Genomic DNA, 27,966 nt, shown 5'->3' on the forward strand with positions numbered 1-27,966 from the left:
TAGCGCGTTCCAGTCGAGTCTCTTGGAGCGCGATAACGGCATCCTTTCTGCCTGGGCATCTCCGCGACTTCATGTGGCGGCTGGGATGGAGAGTACTCACAACAAGACACAGACTGGAGAGGTGGGGCATGGTCCCATTTTCCACATGTCCGAACTGTCCGCTACAAGAGTCCAACCAGCATGTGCCGCAGCAATGTGTAATTGCAAGGGTATTTTGGAGAGCTGTTAACAATGGTTTCCGTGGTCTAGGAGTTAATCGTTTTGTCACATGTGGTCGTTGCTCGCGTAGTCGCTTTGCACGCCTTCTAATTGCTGCGGGGGTTTTTTTCTTGTGGCGTAACAAGTGCGAGGCTGTTGCGGCGGGTCACCGTCGTCGTGCTGTTTCCGATTCTGGAACGGTTGTACTCCGAACTGCTGTCCTTTTTGTCGGAGGAATTGTTCTTCCTAGGAGAAGAGGGATTTCTACGGCAGTGGTCGTGCCGCTTCGTGTCGGTAACGTGTGCGGTTAGTTTTTCATCTGACCTTGTTCTTGTAGCCAGGTTATCACACAGTGATTTATGAATATAATGTGTTCGTATTTCTTATTTCTGTGTGTGCATGTCCCTGTAGGCGTGTAGGTTCTTGTATGTACACATTTCATGCTAATACTGTAAATTATGTAAATTACACGTACCATAACATCTGCTGTACATATCTGCTTGCGTGTTCACCAAGTCATGTATATTGTGTATATACATCGTCATGTACATTGTGTATATTGTGATAAGCGTGCGCATGCTAGTTCTTGTAGCATGCATTAGGGGCACCCTGTGGACTTGAACATTTCTGTTAAAACGTTTTATGTGTATTGTGTTTCGTCATTTGTGTATGTTATTGTCCTTGTTGTACAGACACTGTTTCCAAGTGTTCGTAGCGTCTTACGATGAAATAAACTTTCTCTAAACAGGCGACGGTTTGTTACAATCAGATCGACACTCCTCCCCCCCCCCATTCCCCCCCCCCCCCAAAAAAAAAACGCACAATTAAAATTTCCGGCGAGTACTACATGCCGACCGTCAAGAAAATACACGTCCAGGTCACGGAAAAAATTATTAGACTTGGCAACTTCAGTTGGCACATAAATACACATAATGCGTATCCTGAATGATGATTAAGACGCAGTCAAAAGCCAATACCTGACCTATCCCATCACGGTAAACATGGTGATTTCGCAAAGGAGCTCGATTAAAAATAATTACCCCAACTCCACTGAAAGGAGATGTAAAACAAGCCGAAGCTATCAGCGTAGTTCGCGCAGGACATTGCGATGTTCTATGTTTAAAGAAACATTTTTTTTAGCATTGGCCACGTTCGTGCATTCAAACGCGCATTTAACTTAGACTGTTGCTTTTCTTTCGCGACATCTCGCTTCATTGGAGTCGGAATAATTATTTTTAACCAACCTCTCTTGCGAGATCGCTTGAATGGTCTTCCGCATTAGAATCGCACAAGAGTGGCGTCTTCACTGGCAGCGACGGCCAAGAAGTGCGTCTGAGATATTGCAGAGGGGCCGTACATGTTTCATCGTACAGAACCGTCTGACTGTACGGGTTCATAGCCGTGGCGAATTGCTTTGTGTCATCCAAGTTCGTCGACGTCCATCAGCCTCTCGACCTCGTCCTCGTCTATCTCCCCTTCGTCCGGGAGACGTTCGAGCGATCTGTGGGTTGAAGCAAATGTTGTTGAACTTGTAGAGCGGATTCTGGAGAACAACGTTTATTAAATTTAGAAACGGCACCCTTGAAACGGTTGATAGCATTGTACATTCGTCGCTTACGTTGGGCGCATACGAGGAGCGGCGTCGAGAACGTCTAGTAAAGTTAGAATCTGCACCCTTGAGATGGAGCGTCCGAGCACGACGCCTTTTTTTTTTTGCTCACGCATTTATTGCCCCGCGTTTTTTTTTTTTTTTTTTTTGCCAACGGAAACGAAACCGTTCCAGCGTAAAGGTATACAGCTGCGCTGTAATGTTGTACGTCGTGCGTCAAGCAAAGTTGCGCCTAAGCTTTCTTGCAAGTGGTCGCGTTATTTTGTTTCTAAGATAAATTTCTCCTGGGGATAGCTATGTCGCGCTAGCGATCACCTCGTTGCTAATAAAGCGAAAGCATTATCACTATATGTATCATCAGTAAAAAAAAATCCGGTGTCCGGCGACCGCCGGTGGTGACCGGCTGCAGCAAGAACACCTATCACAAAAGAAGTCACGAACTCGCAGACACGCATCAGATGATGCTAAGAGGAAAATGTTACATGACATCATTGACAACGTCATCAATCGCGCCTAGTGACGTCATCGCACGACTTGGGGAGGGGGGGGGGATTGTGCAATCGACTGGGTACGTAAAGGCGATTTAATAAGTGTATCATGAGAGCATAGGCCTCATGCTCTTAGCGATACGTAAGAAGGACTGTCGCTTTTATTGTTTTGTTGTCCGCATTGGTGGTATAGTGGTTACGGTGCTCGGCTGCTGACCTGAAGGTTGCGGGTTTGACCCGGCCGCGGCGGTACCATTTCGATGGAGGCAAAATCATAAATGCCTGTGTACTATGCGACGTCAGTGCACGTTGAAGAACACCAAACGGTCGAAATTTCCGGAGCCCTTCATTACGGCGGGACTCATAACCATATCCTGGTTTTTGCACGTAAAACACAATATATTATTGTTTTGTTTGTTTGTACCCAATGTTCGGGACCAGCAATGCAACGAATCGTTAAGGAAGGCAGCAAGAGTATTTGAAAATTTGGTAATGTCCACATGTGTCTTCGTATTGCGGGCGCGAGTGTCAAGTGACAGAAGCTGAGGTGTCGAGGGGCGCGCTGGAGAGGAGAGCGAACCGACACTGCGCATGTCCGTTGCCATGACAACACACGTGCGAGGAGAGAAAGAAGTCAATTATCGTTGGCTGAGTTTCAAATTCAAAGGCATGCACAAAGTCGTTTTCCTGGATTTGTACGGGGAGGAGTAGAGCTGCCGCTCTTAAAGGGACACTAAAGGCAAATAACAATTTATGTCAGAGTGAAAGCCCAATGTATGACAACTTCTAAAACGGCAATATTATCAACAGCAGTGCCCTACTTACCGAGAAATTAAGCTAAATGTATCACATGATGAGCGCCACGAGTGGGACATTTTCGAAGTGATCCCGATGACGTATGAGAGTCTGCCTACAATAAATCACTAGTAATCAAACTAGCAGCAATACAGAAAGAACCTTCCGTGCATCAAAAGACGTAATAAAATGCTGTTTGTTCGTTTCCGTTTGATGCATGGAAGAAAGAACCTCTGTGGCGTTGCCATGGGGAACGGCGCGCGTGGTTCAAAGGTTCCGTTTTCGCCGAACTGCGCTTCACCCGGCGCCCTGCTTCGCTCACGCGGTCGCGTCTCAGTGGTAGTTTCAGTACCGCGTACTGCCGCGTGTGTTTTGCACGCTCGTGAAAGTCGCTCTGACAGAAAAGTTCGACAAAATGCCGCATGCATGTGATGTTGCCGGATGCCCGAATGATGCACAACGCCAGTGCTGCAGCAAGGAAACCGATGTGTCTTTTCACTGGGTGCCGCGGAACGAACCCTTACGCTCGAAGTGGCTTAATCGCTGAATTGGAGCCCAGCGTCGCGAGCCAATGTCTCGTTGTCAGGTTCTCCGTCCACATCCATTGCAGCGATTGCGGAAAGCTTCGATGACTTTGATGGCCGTTGTTGCTGCTGTGGGTCCCGCTACTTTCGCTCTGCTGCTACCAGTGTCGGCGACCGCGCAGTGAAGGTGGGCAATGTTGGGCACGGAAGCAGTGACGTATAAAAGTCTGATTTCAGGCGGGTGATTTGAAGTGCGCTAATGCGATGCGGACCACTAAAACGTGATTTTGCTTCAAAATAAGCACTTCCTTGGCATAAAAGTAGCACTACGATGTTTCTGGACCGCTATTTCAACAATCAACGTCAACTTAATATTTGCCTTTAGTGTCCCTTTAAATGTTCTGGCTGAAACACGATGAATTTCGCTATCACAAGCGAGATTATCTGCACATGTAGGAAATTACGATTTGAGATTATTGGTATTGTTATTATTATCGTCAGCGTCAAGTACTTTTCCCATTCTTTTGACTAGAATTTGAAAAGGAGAGATACGAGGAATAGGTAATATATGCCTTCAGAATAAGCAGAGAGAATTGCGAGGCGGTTGGCCGGTCATGAATATTTCAGGTGACTCGCATATGTAGAAGCCTCAAAGTGGGACTGCATTGAGGCTTTCAGCACATATAGGTATGTCGTCGACTGCACGCAAATGAACAGTAGACCCAAACAGTGTTCGCGGAGTTTTTGTGATACCTCTGATCGGGTCAACGGGAAAAAAAGTTGGCCGCCAGCATTAAAGCTTGAAAGGATGCTGTGTGTTCGGCATTCCACGAGTCGCACTTCCATTATTATGATCATACATCAAACTTTTGATTTTGCATCTTTAAGAACTTCAAAGAAATTCTGCTCCTTCTACAGTACGTATGAGAAGAAGCAACTGAGGTGTACGTACTTCGCTTGCTCGTGTTGAAGCCTACCGATTTTCAATTAAGGATGACCCGGTTTCACTCAGTGCCACACTGCCATATGTTTGCTGAGAACGAGTGAGCTATTTAACACATTCGGCAGGGTTTCATTCAAAGTGTTCAGACCAGTACTTCGCTCGCAATACTGAGTGTATGGAATGACAATAGAATAAACGCGTGAGAAGCTTGCGAATTCGGGTTGGTTTGTTCACGACTTGCCGGAGAAAAACACCAGAAACAACGGGGCGCAAGAATAAGTTGCTGTAACGTATACGTTTCCATCTTTCCGTAACGTGCGTTTGTACTGTTTGGTCATCAGGTATTGAACGTATCCGTTGTTCAAGCCCGCCTAGTTTGTTGCATCATCAAAGAGAACAGAGTTCCTTTCTTGCGCACGGTAACGCTGACATTGTTCCATCGATCATTGCAGAGAGAAACTGCATATGAGACGCATCTCTAAAGGCCGTGTCGACAATGCTTGTATGCTTTTCGTTCAAGCAATTATACGGGGCGAATATCGCTTTGTACAATGCTTTTATGCGGGCCATTTTTCCGAACAATGCCGAAGAACTTGAACAAAGGGGGAAAAATTTCCGTGAAAAATTCCGTGAAGAAAAAGGGAAAAAATTTCTGTATATGCGAACTGTCAGGTGCGGCGGACATCTATAAATGCCCCACTCAAAATAACGAAGTACAGTTTAACTAAGAGTCACTCATTAACGTTTTAAGAAAACGTCTCGATCGAGGCTCATAATGGAAATGTCGAATTACAGCCGGGAGTTGTTTACGTGCACAACATGGTTTGTATGTGCACTGTTTCACCTGCACATGCATCTGTTCACGTGTTCGATCTATGCACGTATTGTTACGCCTTGCCGAAAGTTTGAGGCGACCCTAATCCCTGACTTAGGCGTCTGGTAGTGGCATTCGCACGTCGGCATTCGCGTGCCCTGGTGTATCCCTTAGGTTAACCTTCTGTTTCGTCGCGCTGCCGAGGTGGATCTCAGAGGCCGTGTAAAAAAACATGGCCTCCGAGATTAGCCGGCGGCGCGCCGCCGGTCAATCTCGGAGTCCCTGGAGAGAAGCGGGTGGTTGAGATCTGCTCCGCCAGGTACCGCAACGATCCCGGCTGCCCACAAGAATAGCGTCTGCTCTTTCAATTGAACTCATTCGATTAATTTTCATAATTTATTCTGACATTTAGTTAGCTCTTATGCTAAGTAATCTTATGCTCCGATATTATGTGTATACAATGCATCTCTTAACTTGAACCAGAACAATCGATTTCGTAGCTGTTCTAGTTTTTTAAAACAAATTTTATGGGTATTCGGAAAACCGTAAGCGCACGACCGGAAGATCTTCGAGGAGAAACGAGAGTGTCACTTGTTGCTCGTGTTACTAATTAACAGTTCATTAATTAATAAATAATTAACCCTCTCTCACTTAACAATATAGGAGAATGCGAAAATTTTAATAAGCCCTCAAGGTACCTAGTTCTACCACTGTTCAGTATGCGTGGTTACTATAGCACTTGTACTTGTCTCCACCCAAACTCCATGTGCTGGCAGGACATGGAGTGTCACTTTACGTCTTCTTAAGCTGCGCGTAGATAAAGAAAAAAAAGAGGCATTCAGGCGCTAAAAATACCTCAAGTACTACTACATCAATACGTATTGGCAAAGAAAAAATAATGGCAAGAACACTCTGTTAAAGTTTAGCAGGGGATATTAAGATAAAGATATCGAATGTAGGAGCGTTTCCTGTCTCCGCGTCAGAGGCCATATCCTTCACATTGACGCTTCGAGTGGTCATTTTGGAGAGAAGAAGCAGTAGCACTCGTTCCACATAGGAGGTTTGCGACAGTGGTCCAGATTCTCGTCAACGAGGTTCATTAATGTAGTTGTTTGTTCCTACTATTTATGGCTCATACTCACCGCGGGGGATTGGCCTTGAATCGGTTGGATTGAAATAATTTTTGGGAGGCCTTGCACAAATTGTGCGAGGCCTAAATTTAAATCGAAAATGAGAACAGCTGAAGCGCTTTGCACGCGCAGTGGCCCTCATTGCACCTGCAGCCGTACAATCTCGGCCGAAAACAAGGCGAAATATGAACCGTAATACAGCCACTTGCATCAGGGTACACTGGATTCAAGGCCATGCTGCGAACCCTCACAATATTGCTGCTGACCAACAGGCACACTGCCCTCCTAATACAAACCTCCCATCTATTCCCCTTCCACCTCAACCTCTAAATGCACTCCGTGCCCGTAAAAATGATCCCACCGTGTGTCGGGTATCTCCCTCTTCACCTTACTAGAGTGGAGGAAGTCGTGCTTAGGAGGCTTCGGGCAGGGGTGGCCCTTACATCAGCTGTTATCTCAACATGGAACTAGTCGCATTTACCAGTTGATGCTACATGCCTACACTGTTCCGGTGATGCAAGCAGATGCATACCACCTTATTGGACATGCCAAGGATTACAGTCGGAACGCTCCCGTCATCTCCTGCAAGCTGGTCTTCACAGTGACACAAGCAGTTATCACCGATGGATACATGACAACACATTCCACAAGACATTTCTTCACTTCATACATCACACCGGCCTAACGGCGCACATTTAACGCAAATATACATAAGAAATATTATGCCTTAAGAGCAAGTCCATGTCGCAAATAAAAAAAAAAGAGAATACGAATGCTATCTGAACCAAAAAAATTCCACATCATCTCCCCCTACGGGCGACCATGGTGGGATGCGAAAGCATCGCGTGGGGTGCGCATGTGACTTATGAGACGGTGGTTGTCGAGGCGTTTGAATTACCGCTTGCCCACGCTGACGTTTACGTTCGGCTTCCCGAGCCTTCCTCTGCTTCGCGGCGGTGGCGCTGCCGCTGCAACTAGCGCCGACGTTGGCGTTGTTCATGGCGTTTCGCACGCTGTTGCACTCAGAGAGAATGACGAAAGCACAGCGAACGCGCGCTTTCGCAGCCTCGCAGCTTCGACATTCGCTTGCCGGCGTTGCCGTTTACGTTGAGCTTCGCAAGCGTCCATAGCGCCGTTGCGAAGGAGAGTGCAACGCTTGCCGGCGTTGCCGTTTACGTTCAGCTTCACGAGCGTCCATAGCGCCGTTGCGAAGGAGAGTGCAACGGGAGCGAGCGCGCGCCGCATTATATACGAGCGTACAGCTGTGGCGGAGAGAAAGAAACGGGAGAGGAGAAACGAAGCTGAGGCAACGCTCACGCCACCTCCTCCTACCTCCTCCTCGCGCTCATGCGAGGAGAGGGTGAGAGTTGGCGTATGCGTAGTATGAGTGCGGACGCCGCAGAACGGACACTGCCCCGAGCATAAGATGCTTTCGCATCTAAAGATTTAGATCCCTTCCAACTGTCTGTGAAGAGGGAAGACCTGCGAAGCTGGGGAAGCGTTCCGACGGCGAGGAGTCGTGCATGCGTTTGACTTCATTTGCCCGATAGCAGTCGGTGGCACTGGCTGAACAACGACACGCACTCTTGCGCTTCTGGGTGCGCCGACGTTCCTCGTACTGCGACTGCTCCTTTGGAACGTATGGCAGGCGTCCCACCCGTGGCGAGTCCAAAGAGCAACTGAAGACGTCGCTAGCCCGACCTTTTACTCCCCTATACAACAGAGAAAAGCGATTGGTTGACGAGACGCGTGGGAGCAAGACTATGACGTCTCATTAGAGAGAGCTGGCTATATGCCAATCGCAGCGCGCGTACTAGCGTGGACGCGCTCATTTGGCTGCTAGTGTGAGCTAAGTGATGTAATGAAGCCAAACATAAGGTCGTGCTATAGGCGTGCGAACGAAGGGGCCAGGTGTAAGGTGGGGGGGATCTTTCTAATCATCTGAAGAAAGGCTCCAAGTCTGCTCCATACCTTTACTCAGTCATACCTTTTCTGGAGTTCTTCAAAGCGAAATTTTTTGGCCATGTAGGTTTTTGAGAATAATGGCGGTCGAGGGCCACTGATGTTTCATTCCAAGAGCTGCTTACTACTCACCTTTACCCCCGGAAAGCCGGGGACCAATGGCAGGCCGTTGTGGGAAGCATTACATCGCTTCATCTTCGGTTTTGCCTCCACAGCAAAGCTAGTTTTAGGGGCGAAGCTCCTTATAGCATCACCTGGTCGGTCGTCGCTCCGTCCGGCGTGCCCCCGCCGTCGCGTCTCCCGTATCATTCAATAGATGGCGCTGTCCCATAGAGATGCATGCAAACTGCAGTTGGGTGACGATATATTAGATGGCGCTGTCCCATAGAGATGTGTGGAATATGGCGGTTGGGTGAATGCACGCTAGATGGCGTTATAGGTGCCGCTGCTCTCAGATTGGCTGCTGCGCCCGTTATCTCTCATTCTCCTTGATCGTCGTCGTACGTGGAGGAGTGCGCTTGCCGGATCGTGCTGCTTGACGGACTATGGACGACGAGGAGCGCCGGGTGCGGAAGGCCGCTGCTTCTCGTGCTCGTCGGCAGGATCCCGAGGTGCGAGCTCGAGAGGCTCGCTTGCTTGGCGCTCGCTTAGCGGCAGCCAGGCGGATCCCGAGACGGTTCGCTCCAAGGACGCCGCTGCGAAACGGGCTCAACGAGAAGCGGATCCCGAGACCATGATTGCTTCAGGATCTTCGCCCAAGCTCTTCATCATTCACCTGTGGATATGCTGTAATTTTTTTCGAACTCGCCCAAGGGGGGGGGGGGCGGTTGCTGCAGTGAGACTTCGCCCCCACCCCCCAAATCGGGAACCCTGCGCATACCTATGGGTCCCGCGAAAAGAGCGGTGTAATGCCCGCTCTTTACAATCCCAAGTTTGAAAACGCCGCCAACCCGGCGTTTCTTCTCGCCGCCAACCACCCGTTTCTCCTCGAGTGCTGTTGTCGACGTCCCAACTGCAGCCACGCCACATTTCTTTTTAATCTTTTTATTTTTCTATATAAATGTTCAGAAACGACTCCCTTTCTTTCTTCTGCGTCACTGCACACTAGCAGAAGTACCGAACCGTCCTAAATGTCACAATGAGGCATGGAAGGCTTTCGCCTTAATAATCCCTCATGGTACCTCTTACTACTACGGTTCAGTGTGCGTGGTTACTCCAATATCGTTTGTCTCCACACCCACTCCACATGCAACTCGACATGCATGCAGCACACGGAACGTCACTCTACGGCTTCTTAAACTATGCATAGAACGAACAAGAAAGAAAAAAAAAACGTTCACGCGCTTGATATCCCTAGCCTTACTACTCTATCAACACGTATTGGCAAAAAATAAATAACGGCGAAAGAGCACTGTTAAAGTTTCTGAGGGGATATTAGTATAAAGCTGTTGAATGTAGGAGCGCTTCCAAACTCTGCGTCAAACGCCATAGCGTTCACATTAACGCTTCAAGCGATAATCTTGAAGAGAAGAAGCGCGGGAACTCGTTCCACCCACGAGGTTTGCATCATTTGTCCAGATTCTTTTCAGCCAGGTAGATGTGCGATCATAGAGAAATAAAAAGTTTTCTTTCTCTAAGGTAGAATGGCGTTAACTGTAGTTGCAGGCGTGTTCAACTGGTTTCCGTGGCCTAGGAGTTAATCGTTTCGTCACATCTGGGCCCGTATTCTCAAACGATCGCAAAAGGCGATAGTATCGCGTTTGGTGACGTAGAATTTGATGCGTTCAATAAGCAAAAAAAAAAAAAAAATTGGCCGCGTATCTGCGTGCTTCGCTGCAAATGTCGTGTAAAGACGATAGAAGAGGCGCTGTGTGAGATATGGAAGCCATCTGGCAATACGTCGGGAAACATGAGTGCTGTGTTGCGTGCTGGTAGTCCCGGCGCAGCAGCAGGCGAAGACCTTTGCAGAGAAACGTCCGCACTCAACGAGTACTCTCCACACACTCTTTTATTTACACGTCGCCTGGGTAAAACAGGAACGCCAGAGCGGCGCCCACAACCGGCAGCCTGAAGGCCGCCCACAACGCTGCTTTTTCATTTTTTAAATATTTTTTTTCACCTTCTTGGCCTTCTCAAAACTAAAGTTTTTAAACACCAACCCATGGCATTCGTACAGTGCAATACAGAACCGAAACCGAAACACAACAATGAGCTCGTGCGAAGGGCACGGAGGAAGGCAAATTTCAGCGCAGTCGCATTTTCAGCTTTGTTGAAACAGCGCTCACTAGACGACGACGAAGTAAAAGAAGGCACAGGACAGGCAGCGCCTATCCTGTGCCTTCTTTTACTTCGTCGTCGTCTAGTGAGCGCTGTTTCAACAAAGATGAACGCATACCAACTCGCTCAAGCTTCCATTCTTATGCATTTTCAGCGCAGCTTAAGAAACTAGGGTCCTTAAAGTTACGTATGTATGCATTTTATATTAAAGGAACACACCACCCAATACTTACCTAGTGATGTTGCACCTCAGATATGCATGATATTTACTTTTTGATCGACAACGTTCACAAGTATGAACAGCCGTACCAGTTCAAGACGGCTGGCCCTTGGGCAAGTGGTTCAACTTTGGCCGAGTGGCTGAATCGAGGGACGTGCCGACAAACAGAAAGACAGACAGAAAGACAGACCAAAATTTCTGCGTTTAAGTTCCCCAAGAAAGACTATCGTCTTTAAAAGAACACTTGTCTGTGATGTCATTGTTGCAACTGGCCGTTGGTATTACGAATGTCTCACAACACAGGCTTCGCCGGCTTGGCTATGGCTACTTGAAATATAAGACGTGTTGAAAGTGCTTTCAACGTTTTTTTGTTCGATTATTTAATGCACAGTATATTATTTAAAGAATGCAACTTTGCGTGAAACGTATTTTCGTTGAGAGTTTAACACGGCGTACTCGGAGAGTTCGGCTGTAGCGTGCCGCCGCAGCGACATCGTCTCAATATCTCAACATGTTGCCGGCTCGCGATAAGCCACGCGAGCAACGCACGGTTCATGTTCTTGGGACGTTCAAACCACGAAAAAACACGCGCTGGCAAAGAACGAGTGCTGATAACACCCCAAGGTAATGCTCGATGAAAGCTTCAGCGTAAAAAAATGCTGCGTATATCCACCGATGATTGAAAACTAGTAGCTACCGCCTACGTCACTGAAATGCTGGACTTCACCGCGAACCGACGATTAACGGTGCCTTCGTTTATTGCAAATATGTCGAGAGCACCGTCGAGCACCATGACGCAAAATTGACGTCGGCGGAATTACCGGATGGTGCCCTAACTTTTCCGGTTTGCTCAATAGCCAATCAGCGCGCACCAAAGGCGATACTTTTGCGATTGTCGCCTTTTGAGAATACGAGCCCAGACTGGACGCTGCTCGCGTAGTCGCTTTGCACGCCTTCTAATTGCTGCGGGGGCTTTTTGTTTGTGGCGTAACAGGTGTGAGGCTGTTGCAGCGGGTCACCGTCGCCGAACTCTGTTTCCGATTCTGGAACGGTTGTACTCCGAACTTATGTCCTTTTTGAGGGATTCCTACGGCAGTGGTCATGCCGTTTCCTGTCGGTGGTTGATGGGCGTGTGCGGCTGGTTTTCCATCTAGCCTGGTTCTTGTAGCCAGGTCATCAGACAGAGCTTGATGAATGTATATAATAGGTATGTATTTATTATTTCTGTGTGTGCATGTTCCCGTATCCGCGTGGGTTGTTGTATATATACATTTCATGCTAACATTATTCAATCTGTATATTGCCTACACCATAACATCTGTTGTACATATGTGCTTGTATGCTCACAAAGTCACGTATATTATGTGAAAATAGGATTGTTGTAAGTGTATGTTAGCCCACAGTAGCATGTGTTGAAGACGTCCTGTGGACTTGGACATCTGTGCCAAAATGTTTCATCTATATAGTGCTTAGACATTTGTATATGTTACTGTCCTTCATTACGATACTGTACCCAACTGTTAGTAGCGTCCTCTGATGAAATAAAATTTTTCTAACAACATTTTTTGGGAGGCATCAATTTAAATCGAAAATGAGGAACGGTTGAAGCGCTTTGCAGGCGTAGTGACCCCCAATATACACGCAGTGGCGTGTGACGTCAATCTATGCCGCGTTTCATACATACAACATGCAAAACTGCGGTATGAAAATACACGGTTGCCTTCAAGATCTCGGAGACGGCGGTTTCAGCTGCGAATCCTTGTGGAGGTTCACGACGATCACAAGAAGATTCACGCAAAAATCTTTTTTGGTAGTTCAGTTCGGTTCAGTTCAGTTTTATCGAGCGTTTTCTTCACAAAATTGCAACTAGCGCCGCAAACGCAAAAACTGCATGGCGCTGCGGATCTTTATTTTATACTCATGTCACCGAAAGTTAAATAATATAAATCCACTTAAACGCGCAAACATGTCTTCTTTCTGTTGAAACATTTTAATAAATTCTTTATTCGTAGTTGTCCAAGTCATGCCTAAGCGTTGCGTTCCATTGTAGGTAGCGGCCGTCCTTGGAACGCCGTTTTCGCGTGGCATCGTAATGGTGTCTTTCATCTTCTCTTTCGCCAAGCGTTTCTGCGCTGCTCTAGCGCTCGTTCGAATTTCATCTTTTCTATGCGCGTACCACGGAACGTTGTACCATTGCACGTGCATCGTGCGACGAAAGAAACGCGTGTTTGGCATGAACATTTCGCAAAGTTACAATTTTTATTGCGATAGCAATTATATGGACAGTCTCGGCTGATTTTTGCCGTCGCCGTCGCCGCCGTCATGCTGCGTATATGTATAAGTATGTATATATACATCCATATCCCAAAGAAAAATAAATCAGAAAAATGCTTCCGAAGCGCGGAATCGAACCAGCGACCTCTGAATTCGCAGCGCGGTGCGCTAAGCACTATTCCACAAAGCGTAGATCCCTCAAGTAGCTAACGGCGAGCGTTATATACACACCCTTTACCGTTTGCAGTCTTCCGAGATGGAGGCGCTTATCAGCGTTTCTTCATTACCAGCGAGATGGCGCTAGGAGCGCGACGGGCAAGTACACGGGCCTCAAACATTTTCGCCTCCATCGAAAATGCAGCCGCCGCGGCCGGGATTCGATCCCGCGACCTTCGGCTAACTTAAAGGCGTCGGCCAGCTCTCTCGCTTCTTCTTATATTTGCGCAGGCAGAACCTTGCCCTTCCGCTGTCTGCTCGCGCGGGCGCTCAAACAAGCTACCGCAGTGTTCATGATTCTCAGGAGATGGGGCTACGTGGTAACTCTCACCGCGCGTGGCGTACGTGTAGCTAAAAGCGTTTCAGATGTCGTGCACGTAACGTACGTGTACTTTTCACGTTTGCGTATGAGAAGTCCCAACGTACGTGAAATTAAAACTGTCTAGTAGCTGCCGGGTAGTGATGGACGCACGGTAGTCGCAGCGCGTTCATCACGGGCCGCTTTTCTTGCTATCGCATTCATTGCTTCACCCTTGCGGCGAAACTGTGACTTTTCTTATGTGTACACTCCTCCCTGTCGTCTTTACATCTTGTCCTGCATGCGGCCTTTATTTCACTTCCACGACATTCAACGAAACGTTCATAGAGAGTGTTATCTTGCTAGACTTATTCATGAACGGAAGAAGGGGAATCGTACTTTCAGGATAATCAGCCCCTGCCCTCCAAAGCTTCGCAGACATATCACTAATACCTTTGACACACGGGCACTTTTTAAGGTCATCCAGTCGATGGCCATCGAAACGCCAAAACACTATCGACTCAATGGAGTTGTGGCGCCACTACACGGCAGTTTTGAACGGCCGTTGAGTGGTTCAGGCCATGGGGTTTCTTACCATATTACCTAGAGGGGAATCTGGCGCTAGTGTCTATGCGGGCTCCTTCAGCGGCGCTTGAGCCACCATGGGAATGATGGGAAGTACAGGCTTCGGATCTGCTTCGGATGGCTTTCTTAAGACTCGCGACGCTTGTTTGCCGAGTGTAAAACGAAGTGATATGGAGTTATTTCCAATTAAAACTTGCTTAAATCTTCTTCACGCAAAGCCTATTGCAAGAAGTTTGCGTGACCGTGAGATGGAAGTGAAACCTGGACAAATTCAACCACCAGGGTATGCATTGCTCTACAATTGTGTTCCAGATTTGGCATCACGATATAATGACTTATTTTTTTGCAACACTTAAAACAAACACGTTTGTTTTTCCCTCGAAAGCACGCATTATCTATTTATGAAAATAACAGTATTGTATTGAGCGAGAAACACTTAACGTTTCGTCTGCTGTGATGCCGTGATGCCAGGTGCGTCTGTGATGTCAGGTGCGCCCGCAACGCATCTCTTGTTTTGTTGTGAAGTCGAGTCAGAGGAGCGTGACAGTGCGTCTACTTAGCTTCGTCGTCGTTGCGCAGCCGATTTGAGCAAGTTTTCACAAGACAAGCTTATCAAACAAACGTGAACTCTATGCAATTTCCTGCACTGGCATGGGACGCTACATCTACGCGCAGCGGTGAGTGCACGACTCTTTGCTAAAACTGTCAAATATAACCTTTAAAGCTGCAACGTCGCAGCAAACCAAGAGACCTAATGGTCTGCAACCTCTTTGAACAACAAAGGGACTGCTTGAGTGCTTTGCAACACGCCCCACTGCCCACACCTCGCTATGGTGGCTTCACCTCGCGAAGAACGAGTCTGAAACTGTAGAAAAAGATCCGTAGACAGTTCGCTAGCTAACGAAATCCAATCCGCAGCCTGTACTTTCCGTCATTCCCATGGTGGTTGAACGATCGAAGCGCCACTTTCCTCTCTGGGTTATTGAATGAAACTCGATAGTTCAGGCGTTTCACGCAAAAATTGCGTGGCGCTGCGGATCTTTATTTTATATTCATGTCAGCGGAAGTTAAATAATATAAATCCACTTAAACGCACAAACATGTCTTCTTTATGTTTAAAGATTCCAATAAATTGCTTATTCGTAGTGATGAATACAAGCTGCGCGTTCGAAGAAAAAGAAATAAAATAAAGCAAAGCGGCCAAGTTCATGACGCGCGCGCGACGTAACTTCTTTCCCTCCTGCCATTCCTCCCTGCTTACTTCCACCGCGTTCGTCGGGATGAAAGAAGAGAGAAAGCAATTCTCAGCGTACGAAAAATCTCTAACTTTTGCTCATACATAGCGGTTTCTAAAAATTTTTGCGGCGGTGGATTCGTGAGGCAAGAAACTCCTTTAATGGAGTCGTTAGATGATTACATGGAAAAGTGTTGCAGGGCCCCTTTAAAGAGCAGTAAACGACACTTTGGGCCACCACTTCAGTTCTGATGTACCTACCTTTGCAGAAAAGGCTGATGACTGGCTTGAGATTAGGTGCCCGCCACAGAAAATGCATTCACTCGCGTTGGCAGTGCCACGGGAAGCAACTTCGTGCATGATGAACAAAGAATACCGTGTCCTTGGAGATTTTTTGCGAGGGGTAGTGGGCTGTAGTAAGCAGCCTAAGGGGTCAACAGACTCGTCGCCCTGGGTCTTTGTTTTGTTATTAAAGCGAAAGCCTTAGATGACTCATCAAACGCGAAAATGGACCGTCGGCGTCCGGCGACGTCGGGGACGAGTGATGCTAAAAAATCATCACGTGATGAAGTCATTGCATGACGTCACAGATGGCCTAAATTCGTGACGACACTGTGATGTCACGTGACGTGACGTCACATGATGACGCCATCGCATGACACCGTACCTTGGCCAAAGGTGGGCCGATCACGGAGGCAGTGCAAAACCAGGTGTGGTGCCTCCGATCCTGGAGGCAGTGCGAAACTACGTTAGGTGCAGAAAGCTTTCGGGGGGTGGTGGGGCAGGATCAATACATCGACTGAGAAAAAAAAAAGATGGCTTTCGCCTTCGAGTAGTCTTAGGTGAATGCTCAAGGGACCCGGCGAGTTTTTCTTAGAGGGACACTAAAGAGCAAAACGATTTTTGTCATATTAGTAAAGTACTCTTTCACGATGCCAAAAAAAGCCCACTCGAGAAGACGCTTAGAAAGCGAGAAAACGCGCAAAAACAAAATGTGGGTGGCGACGCCACCTTGAAGTTTGCGCACCATTCGCCGTGAGGTCACATGTCTTGACTGCGCCTACTAGGGACTACGTAGTTCCTAATCGGTAAAAATGAAGTACATTGTCCTCTGAGGGGGCCATAGATTTAACATACCAAGTTTCGGGTAATTTGTATCAGCCAATGGTGCCAAAGTACGATAAATACACTTTGAAATCCGTGACGTCACGCGGGGAGAGTTCGGCGCGAAATTTAGAATTGAAACATTGAACTTGATTTTCTCTAATAATAAACCTATGATGGCGAAATTAACGACATTAGAGTTCTCAGAGCACAATGTTTCGATCTAAATCGATTCATTGTTTCTCTTTAGTGTCCCTTTAAGGCTTTGAAGTTGCACTAGCCCAAACGTCCCAACTTTCACCATAGCCCTTTGGTTTAACTGTGGCTTCATGCACCAGAAAGGAAAACAACGCAAAAAGGCATGAACGTAAAAGAAGAACGAAACAACGACAATCACGCAATGCACTTCCGAGCGGCAGCTTAACCGTGTAAAACAATTAGTTAAGCGTGCACGGCACGTCACAGTGTGTCGGAAATTGTAGCCAGCAACACGACGACGGCCCCCTTAGCGAGCAAAATGCCGCCGACTTCAAGAGCAAAAATCCTGCGATGTGCCTTCCTAGTTCTCGGAGGATGAGAACGAGAGTAAGAGGAAAGAGAAACTACGTTGCAGAAGGTGGCGTTCTGGACAGTATAAAACGCTGAGCGTTTCTTCTGGGCAGTCACACCACCCTCCAGTCTCCTTGTGTCTTCCTAAGTACAGGCTATAGCGAGACGTACAAGATATTTGAGCAGTACAAACGTCACCAAACAACGATGATTGCCAAGGTATGTATCTTTCCTTCTCGAAAACTGGTACTATGTTTAGGCTGCGTGTGAACATCCCACAGCGAGCTCCCCTATGTGGAAGCATACTATATAGCCAGTTAGAATAAGCACTGCTTCTGTGTGTGTGTCTTCTGAGGAACGCTGTCCCCATGTATTATTTGTTTCAATTCCAACTTTGCGCGCTTCCAGCCTCATAGACTCTGCACAAAACTAAAATATGGCACCCGTCCTGTTTACGTGCTTCTTCATTCTTTGATTGTTGCTTTGCGTTTGTTGAGGTGTACATACAAGTTTTAAAATGTGGGTTTCTCTCGTCATGTGGAAAAAAAACTATGTGCAAAGAATTATTGTTTTTCTGCTTCTTGAAAGCGATTTGGAGCGCTGAAGGGTGTGCTTAAAACAAAAGTGAGAGAAACGTTTTGGCCATGTTTTCACCACACAACTTTTCATAACATACAACAAAATCAGAAGATTGCCGTGGTTTAGACGAGGGCGGTTTCAGTTTTCATTTTGAGCCGCCGTGTTTGTTCACTGGCTGTGGGCATCACGCTCCTAAGTTCGTGCATGCAGTTTCAGTGCTGGCCCCCGCCAGTATCATTCGGATACAGAGACAATGTAAACAACGACAATGCAGACGACCTTAATAATGAAGGCGATCAATGTGAAATTGTCGGCTTTTGCTTTACACTTGCTAATGCAAACGCAGTCTTTCCGCAGACGCTTCCTTTGAAAAGAGGGTGTGTAACCTTTGTATGACTATTTATTACTTTTCGCACTTGTGCAGATTCTTGCCGTTGCCCTTCTCCCTGTCGTCCTCGCCGAGGGACCATACGGGCCACAGGGGCGCTTCTTCGGTGGCTTCCGCGGACCCCTCACAGCGGCAGCCGCCACACCAGGCGTCTCTTCCGTCGAGCCAGTCTACGTGCGTGTGCTCTAGCGCTGGATTACTTTCTGTTACACTATTACGCATTTTTAAAACTAGTAATTGATGATTGTTGGGGTTTAACGTCCCAGAACCACGATATGATTATGAGGGACGCCGTAGTGGAGGGCTCCGGAAATTTCGACCACCTGGGGCTCTGTAATGTGCATCTAAATCTCAGTACACGGGCCTCAAACATCTTCGCCTCCATCGAAAATGCAGCCGCTGCAGCCGAGATTCCATCCCGCAACCTTCGGGTCAGCAGTCGAACACTATAACCACTAGACCGTTGTGGCGAGTTTCATAGGCAGATGAATCGTTTCGTTCTCCCACACAGAAATCATGCAACAGAAAAAAGTACGCATATTTGTGCAAAAAATAATATTCCAGTTGTGGAGATCGAACAAGACACACTGCCATAGAACCTTGATTTGTGATTTGTGTACTAACGCGGATGTGCATCCACTCACAGCCGCCGCAGCCATACAGCTTTGGCTACGACAACGTGGACGAGTTCGGCACGCAGTCCTACCACAAGGAACAGGGCGACGCCAACAACGTGAAGACCGGAACGTACGGCTACCGCGACGCCAACGGCATCTTCCGCCGTGTGTCGTACGTGGCTGACGCTTATGGGTTCCGTGCCACCGTGGACACCAACGAGCCGGGAACCGCACCCGGCTCCAGCGCTGACGCGGTCTTCAATGCGAAACCGGTCATTGTTCCTGTGGCGGCGAAATCGGCGTCAGCTCCTGTTCCAGCATACGCTGCTCCGGGCGCCTTCCGCCCGGCTCCGTGGTCCGGCTAAACACCATCAAGCAAGCCTAATTGCAATAAGCGTAGAACTGACGGCCATCTGTTTTTTTGTTTTTAATAAACCGTTGTCTTTTCCATCAGTGTGATTATTTTGGTGAGTATACCTTGTTTTGCAAGCAAGTGCTTGTAATAATAATTGTTGGGGTTTAACGTCCCAAAACTAGGATACTATTACGAGGGACGCCGTAGTGGACGGCTCCGGAAATTGCGACCACCTGGGTTCTTTAACGTGCACCTAAATCAATGTACACGAGCCTCAAGCACTTTCGCCTCTACCGAAAATGCGGCCGCCGCGGCCGGGATTCGATCCCACGACCTTCGGGTAAGCAGTCAGGTACCATAACCACTAGACCACCGTGGCAGGTAAGCGATTGCCTGTATTACTCAAGCGGAACAATTGAGGTTCTTGATGCTTCAGACGTGCTTTCAGCAAGATTGCCACGGACCTTTAGCACTCAAGGAGCCATTTAGAAGTGATTTTGGCGCAGAATGAATAAGGCACGGTTAAAGCAAGATCAAGTAGAGTAGAACTGAAACCGCAGCAAAATTTAACTACGCAGAAGATATCGAGCGAAGACAGGAACTCACACTTATTAAATATTACAAGCCTAAGCTATCTATAGATAAGGCTATAGGTTTGTCAGTTTCCATTTCATTGACATTTGTAACAGTAATAGCAATTTTGGCTAATATCAATTTTGGCTGGAGATTAGCGCGTAAATTGGCGATTACGTTCTCATATTTCATTATTACAAAGAAGCACAGTGTGCAAGAACGCAGCATGCGGAATGTTGCACACAAAATCGAAGGCCTGCATAGAGGCGTTTAAAAATATTTTGCTGAATTGTAACCTAAGTGACACTCTAATGAAAAATAAAATGCTGAACGGTCTTTCAATGAATATTTCGAAATATTATCGATGAGTGATGAAGATATTTTTCCGGAAAAACACATTCTAATCCTCATCCACATCATCATAAATGATATCCGACTCAGCCTGTCCTATGCGAGCTGATTCTATTTTATGCCTGCACACAGAGTTGCCAGATGCTATCGAGCTAACAAACAAATAATCATCACAAATGAAGCCCCCCCCCCCTAAAAAAAAGCGGCGCGACTTTCGCAAAGAAGCACAAAAGAAGCAGTAATTTAATAAATTTTTCCTTTCTTCGAATTTTAAAATTATAATAAAATGGCACTCATGTGAGAAGGGGAGTTGAAAAACATCACTTTAATTATTTTGTGCAGCGAATATATGCGCAACTATGAACAAAATCCCATATTTGCTTTTTAACATTGAGTGCGGAGTAGTCTCTATATGGTTGAATACACGTTTGCCAGTGCATGATAAACGTTACTTGTTGATTCCTCCAACGTATGTTTGACGTCAACACTCAACTACTCAAAGTCATCGACAAACGCGCCACTGGTGACCACGATGATCACTAAAATAACTATATTTGCTGGAAAAATGCAAATAAGCTAAAAAACGCGACAAGCGCCTGGGAAATTCTACAAGCGACTCGGCGAAAAAAGAAGCTCAAATCCACTTATCATTAAACTGGGAGGTGAAGCACCAGCAATCTGTGGCGCTAGAGATAATAAACGAGTCGCGGTGCTCCCCTACCTGCATAAGATTTCGCACAACTTGAAAAAGATAGGGGATAAGGTAGACGTTAAGGTTGTATTCTCAGCTCCGGAAAAACTATCAATGCTTTGTAAGCGCGTGAATGCCCAAGCCACACGAAGGAGCGTTTGCATAACGAAACACAAGAGGCAGTTCGTAGCATGCGCTGTGGGGGGTTGTGTACTTCATTCCGTTGTCTTGTGGTAAGAAGTACGTTGGGCAAACGGGCAGATGCTTGAACGAGCGTTTAAAGGAGCATTGCTATCATGTCACCACAGCTGTTCAAGGCCATCTCGGCATACATATTAGAGATTGTGGTTGTAAACCGGAATTTGAAAAGTGCACCGCTGTCGCGAAACACCGTGAGTAGCTCACGCGTGAAATCATAGAAGCTAATCAAATGCAACAGCTTGGTGACCTAGAGCTGTGTAAGCATGCCATCAGTTGCCCTAACCAAAAAGGAAATCGCGTATCTGACTGTGATGCAATAGGTTTGTGCATTTGTGCTGATGTGTGCTGGTGTTATGATGTGTATATATTTCTAGCGTTTTCGCTAATAAAATTTAGTTGAAGTCAGCGCCTGTGTTGTGTCCATTTATACGTCTTCGTTCACTTAGCGCTGTGCAAATATGTCGCTTATTATAAGCGGAACTGACAAGTCTGCGTTCACATTTCTTAATTTCTTCCCTCTCTTTCCTTCCTCGTCCGCGCTTCCCATCTCTCGGTATCCAGTGCGACGTTCTAACTGAAGCAAGACTGAAAGTTGGGTGAGTTGGTAATACAATATAGGAAAAATACAGCGCGCAAATGGACCAGATGAAGACAGGTTACACAACACGAGCGCTGACTCTCAAATAGCGATTTATTGGAACGTACAGATTATTTAAACGTGCAAAATATACATGCCGAGCAAGCGCGGAGGAGCTGGCGCAGAAGAAAACAAGGTGTGTTTTGTCCCCTTTGTTCGACCCGTCCGATTGCGCGCTGTATTTTAACAAAAAAGTGTTCCATACCGGGGCCACCAGGGCTTCACTGATATCATTTACGTCACAGAAGTGACATCAGTAAAATGTAAACGATGAGATGACGAAGAAAAACCACAAGAAAAAGTTTCGTTGATTTGCATGAGTTGAGAGGCGAACCTACGACCTCGCGGTCCGCGACGATAGGTTCAGGGCACTCTACCTACTGCGCTACCAATGCACATTCACGCGGCTTCACAAACGCGCCTTATATCTCTCACCCATTCGCCTCCTCACAGTGATATTGGTTGGCCGGGGGGGGTGGGGGGGGAGGCATCGCCATCTGGGAGTGGTGAAGTGAAGTACTGCATCATGGCACTAACGAGCGCCGACAGGGAGCACTTCGGTAGCTTCAGCGCAACGGGGGCTTTCGGTGCATTCTTGTAGAAAACTGTACGGCCGGTACAATGTGCATCACGTGGTGATTCGGTTTGGTGACGACGCAGTAGGTGTTTTGGCTTTCGCACCGTGTTAGCCTGTGACGCCTCGTCTCCCTAGTAGTACGCAGCGTCCATATGCACCAACGGTGTTTGTGCACCACTTACATCTTCGAGTGCGATGTCACTCACTAATAAAACTGCGGAAATAAGTGGCACAGGAAGGCAATGACGTCGACGGGCGAATGTCGCGCAGTGAGTGATTTGGTGCAGAGAGAGAGACAGCGAGAGAGAGACGCCAGCGGTTAGAGGAAAGAGCTCTACCTCTCGCTTTCCTGAAGCGCAGTGTGGTAGTGAATGCATGAGCACAGGCGTACGTAAACCTAATAATCGGGAACACACACCTTGGCGTTCGTCTCATCAGATGGCCACGCTTTGAATCAGTGTATCTCGCGCAACAGTATTCATTACGTGCTTGTTGATGCCATCTTTGCGCGGGATCCACCCTATGCTGTGTCCGGGTGCATGTTACTACTTCAGCCAACAAAGGGTTAACTCAAGATCACGGACGCTGGTCGTCAGCATGGAGAGGTGCCACTAGGCGCCAACGTGAGTGCATCCACGTCACACTAATATACATTGTGCAAGCTCTCATACATCAATGTACAATAAAGAATGAACTACTCCTGTGAAGCCACAGTTCACTTTCGCGTTATACCGATTCCTAGGACGCAGGAATCAACCATGGCTTTTTTTTTCTATTCGGCAGGGTCAAAAATAGAAAATAAATTATTTATCATTTAAAGAAATATTTTGTTATTTTGTTAGTTTTCACAGTTGTGGTATTATTAAGCGCATGAAGGTGATCAATGGTAGAGTACCCATTCCAGAAGCCAACTTGTTCTCTTGGTTGAATAAAGTAAAGTGTGGCGCTCATTCGAAATTTTCTTGAATATCTCGCACAATGCTGAGCGAAGGCTGATACCTCTGCTGTTCTTCAGGTCTTTCACGTCTCCCATTTTCGGTATCGGTAAAATATTGCAGCTTTTACAGTAACGCAGCCAGAAATCTTTTTCGGGGGGGGGGGGGGGGTTCAACCATACTTTACGTATGTTCGTGCGTGCATATAACATGCAAAATCGAAAAATATCGGTGGGGCGGAAGGGTTTGGACCCCCCTCCCTCCTTGCTACGCCACTGGAGTTCACTCCCCGTCCATTGCATTCTCTAGACTCATCGCTGCGACTGCGGCTGTATTTGGTCTTTCCCAGAGGGTAACGTACAGAGTTGTACCGTCTGCGTCTGACCGTAGCAACCACCAACGCATATTCATTTAAAAGGGTCATGAACCACCCCTCGGGAATTGTGAGAAAACACATCCTGCGAATAGCAGTCACTGCTATGAACTTCTTCCAAATATTGCCGTCGTTCGCGTCAAGGAGAGCTTAAAAGCGGAGCGCGATGTTGCCCTTTTCTCAGGCGCCCTCTTTTGGTATGGAGGCCCGTCCTCTGTGTCATTGGAGCTTCCAGCGCCTGCTGTTTGACGTCGAACAGGCAGAAACATGCTATTCTTCAATAACCGGCATAAATCAGCAACAGCGTTTGTGTCAGATGCGCACGGGATGCCACCACGTGCGGGAGCCGCGCTCCGTAGTCTGCTAACATCTCACAGCGAGCCACACTCGCGCACAAAAGTAACAGTGGGATAGTGCGATCGCGCTTCATCACTCACGCTGAAGGTCATGACGCGCGCTCACGTAACTTCTTTCCCCATGACATCCCTCCCTGTGTAGCTTCCTGCGTGCTCGTCGGGAGGAGAGAAGAAAGAAAGCGCTTAAAGCCCGCGACAAACATCTGTAACTCCCCTCGTTCTGACGGATTCAAGAAATGTTTGCGGCAATAGATTCGTGTGGCAATAAACTCCTATACTGAGGTCATCCGGTGATTACATGAAAAAGTGGTTCATGATCCTTTTAAGACCCAAATGGCCAGCAGCGCCGTGGGCAACGGCAACGCTGTCGAGGAAACTACGGAGCCCCTCCTGCGAGTCTTTTGCAAAAAAAAAAAGAAAGAAAATGCTTCACATCCGTACAACTCTTGATCACTAAAACCGAAGCGCTTTCGCCATCGACAATACCTTAAGGCGGGAAGCAATGAAAGTGCTGCTACGAATTCTTAAGGCTACCCGACTGATCGATCGTCTGTGAGACAACCGGGTTGAGACCCCGTTAAACTACCTACCTTTCTTTTATCCTTCTCCTCCCTGCATTGACGCTCTATGTCTGATCGCCGTTCTGATTGAGGCCACAATTTTTCTATCTATCTATCTATCTATCTATCTATCTATCTATCTATCTATCTATCTATCTATCTATCTATCTATCTATCTATCTATCTATCTATCTATCTATCTATCTATCTATCTATCTATCTATCTATCTATCTATCTATCTATCTATCTATCTATCTATCTATCTATCTATCTATCTATCTATCTATCTATCTATCTATCTATCTATCTATCTATCTATCTATCTATCTATCTATCTATCTGTCTGTCTGTCTGTCTGTCTGTCTGTCTGTCTGTCTGTCTGTCTGTCTGTCTGTCTGTCTGTCTGTCTGTCTAGATAGATAGAAACCTTAGAGGACTCATCAAACGCGAAAATTAGCCGTCGGCGTTCAGCTGCGTCGGGGACGAGTTATGCAAAAATCATCATGTGATGACGTCGTGATATGACGTCATATGACGTCACAGATAGCCAAGGTTTGAGACGTCATTGTAACGCCATCATGACGTCACATGATGATGCCATCGCATGACATCGTATCTTGGTCAAAGGTGGGCCGATCACGGAGGCTGTGCAAAACCAGGTGAGGTGCAGAAAGCTTTCGTAGGGTGGTGGGGACGGATCAATACACCAACAAAGAAGAAAAAGAACATGGCTTTCGCCTTCGAGTAGTCTTAGGTGAATGCATAAGGGACTCTGCGAGTTTTTCTTAAGGCTTTGAAATTGCTCTAGCGCGAACGCCCCAACTTTCACCGTAGCCCTATTGGTCAACTGTGGCTTAATGCACCAGAAAGGAAAACAACGCAAAAAGACATGAATGTAAAAGAAGAAGGAAACAACGAGAATCACGCAATGCACTTCCGAGCGGCAGCTTAACCGTGCAAAAACAAGTTAGTTAAGCGTGCACTGCACGTCACAGTGTGTCGGAAATTGTAGCCAGCAACACGACGACGACCCTCTTGGCGAGCGAAATGCCGCCGACTTCAAGAGCAACACTCCTGCGGTCGCCTTCCTAGTTCTCGTAGGATGAGAACGAGAGTAAGGGGAAAGAGAAATTACGTTGCAGTAGGTGGCGTTCTAGACAGTATAAAACGCTGAGCGTTTCCTCTGAGCAGTCACACTACCCTCCAGTCTGCTCGTGTCTTCCTAAGTACATACTATAGAGACACGTACAAGATATTTGAGCAGTACAGACATCACCAAACAACGATGATTGCCAAGGTATGTAGCTTCCTTCTCGAAAATCAGTAGATAGGTTTAGGCTGCGTATGAACATCCCATAGCAAACTCCCCAGTGTGGAAGCATAATTATGTAGCATCTTAGAATACGTGCAGCTGCTTTTTGTACCTCTTTTGAGGAACGCTGTCTACTGTATTAGTTGGTGTTTCACTCCCAACTTTGTGCGCTTCCAGCCTCATGAGCTCTGCGCAAAACTATGATGTAGCGCCCGTCCTGTTCACGTGTTTCTTCTGTGACTGTTGCTTTGCGATTGTTGAGATATACGCGCAAGTATTAAAATACAGGTTTCTCTCTTCGTATGAAAAAGCAACAACAAAAAAACATTCTCTACGAAGAATTTGCTTTTTCCAGCTTCTTGAAGGCGATTTTGAACGCTGAAGGGCGTGCTTAAGACAAAACTCGGAGAAAAGTTTCGGCCATGTTTTCACCAGACAAGTTTTCATCAACATACAGAAAACACAAAACAGCAGCCGATTGAAGTGGATTATACGAGGTCGGTTTCGGTTTTCATTTTGAGCCGCTGCGTTTGTTAATTGGATGTCGGTATCACGCTCATAAGCTCGTGCATGAAGTTTCAGTGCTGGCCCCGCCAGTCTCATTCGAATATAGAGGCAATGTAAACAACGGCAATGCAGACGACTTTAACAATGAAGGCGATCAATGTTAAACTGGGGGCTTTCGCTTTACACTTGTAACGGCATGCAAACACTGTTTTTCTGCAGACGCCTCCTTTGAAAAAAAAAAAGGGTGTGATCTCTGATATGATTATTGATTATTTTTCGCACTTGTGTAGATTCTTGCCGTTGCCCTTCTCCCTGTCGTCCTCGCCGAGGGACCATACGGGCCACAGGGGCGCTTCTTCGGTGGCTTCCGCGGACCCCTCACAGCGGCAGCCGCCACACCAGGCGTCTCTTCCATCGAGCCAGTCTACGTGCGTGTGCTCTAGCGCCATATTACTTTGTGTTACAGGATTATGTATTTTTTTAACCTAATAATTAATAATTGTTGGGGTTTAACGTACCAAAACCACGATATGATTATGAGAGACGCCGTAGTGGAGGGCTCCGGAAATTTCTACCACCCGGGTTTCCTTAACGTGAGCATAAATCTAAGTACACGGGCCTCAAGCATTTTCGCCTCCATCGAAAATGCAGCCGCCGCGGCCGGGATTCGGTCCCGCGACCTTCGGGTCGGCAGTCGAGCCCCATAACCATTAGATCACCGTGGCGGGTTTCATGGGCAGATCAATCATTTCGTTCTACCACACGTTAGAAATCATCCAACGGAAAAAGTACGCATATTTTGCAAACTTGAAATAATATTCCAGTTGTTGAGATCGAAGAAGACACACTGCCATAGAACCTCGATTTGTTATTTGTGTACTAACGCGAATGTGCATCCACTCACAGCCGCCGCAGCCATACAGCTTTGGCTACGACAACGTGGACGAGTTCGGCACGCAGTCCTACCACAAGGAACAGGGCGACGCCAACAACGTGAAGACCGGAACGTACGGCTACCGCGACGCCAACGGCATCTTCCGCCGTGTGTCGTACGTGGCTGACGCTAATGGCTTCCGTGCCACCGTGGACACCAACGAGCCGGGAACCGCACCTGGCTCCAGCGCTGACGCGGTCTTCAATGCGAAACCGGTCAGTGTTCCTGTGGTGGCGAAATCGGCGTCAGCTCCTGTTCCAGCATACGCTGCTCCGGGCGCCTTCGGCCCGACTCCGTGGTCCGGCTAAACACCATCAAGCAAGCCTAATTGCAATAAGTATAGAACTGACGACCACCTATTTTTTTGATAAACCGGTGCCTTTTCCATCAGTGTGATTATGTTGATTAATATGTTTTGTTTTGCAAGCGATTGCTTGTAATATTAATTGTTGGGGTTTAACTCCCCAAACCACGATATGATTACGAGAGATGCCGTAATCTATCTATCTATCTATCTATCTATCTATCTATCTATCTATCTATCTATCTATCTATCTATCTATCTATCTATCTATCTATCTATCTATCTATCTATCTATCTATCTATCTATCTATCTATCTATCTATCTATCTATCTATCTATCTATCTATCTATCTATCTCTCTCTCTCTCTGTATATATATATATATATATATATATATATATATATATATATATATATATATATATATATATATATATATACACAAACATTCGAGAAAATACAAGATATTGCAGCAACTAGGCAAACGGCTTCAAA

General features: G+C 46.9%; 2 protein-coding genes across 3 annotated transcripts in view; one reads left to right on the forward strand and one right to left on the reverse strand.

Annotated features, from left to right (window-relative positions):
• Positions 1–27,966, reverse strand: part of LOC119406415 (corticotropin-releasing factor receptor 2) — a 239,329-nt gene that overhangs the window by 136,049 nt on the left and 75,314 nt on the right. The gene's annotated exons all lie outside the window — the stretch shown is intronic.
• Positions 17,414–27,548, forward strand: LOC119371950 (cuticle protein 10.9). Of its 2 annotated transcripts, none has more exons than XM_049419785.1 (3): positions 17,414–17,439; positions 26,524–26,661; positions 27,140–27,548. In XM_049419785.1, the coding sequence occupies exons 1-3, from the start codon at positions 17,428–17,430 to the stop codon at positions 27,473–27,475; spliced, it is 486 nt and encodes a 161-aa protein (XP_049275742.1). In that variant the 5' UTR covers positions 17,414–17,427; the 3' UTR covers positions 27,476–27,548. The 2 variants fall into 2 exon arrangements, with proteins under 2 accessions (XP_049275742.1, XP_037498326.1); XM_037642398.2 differs by lacking the exons at positions 26,524–26,661; positions 27,140–27,548 and adding exons at positions 18,224–18,361; positions 18,834–19,237.

The sequence above is a fragment of the Rhipicephalus sanguineus genome, chromosome 10 (assembly GCF_013339695.2).
Source record: "Rhipicephalus sanguineus isolate Rsan-2018 chromosome 10, BIME_Rsan_1.4, whole genome shotgun sequence".
Classification (NCBI taxonomy): Eukaryota; Metazoa; Arthropoda; class Arachnida; order Ixodida; family Ixodidae; genus Rhipicephalus; species Rhipicephalus sanguineus.

Bases quoted from the DNA above. Each gene is read 5' to 3' on its own strand.
- LOC119371950 (XM_049419785.1), top strand. The intron at 26,662-27,139 runs GTGCGTGTGCTC...ATCCACTCACAG, and splicing joins CTTCCATCGAGCCAGTCTAC to CCGCCGCAGCCATACAGCTT.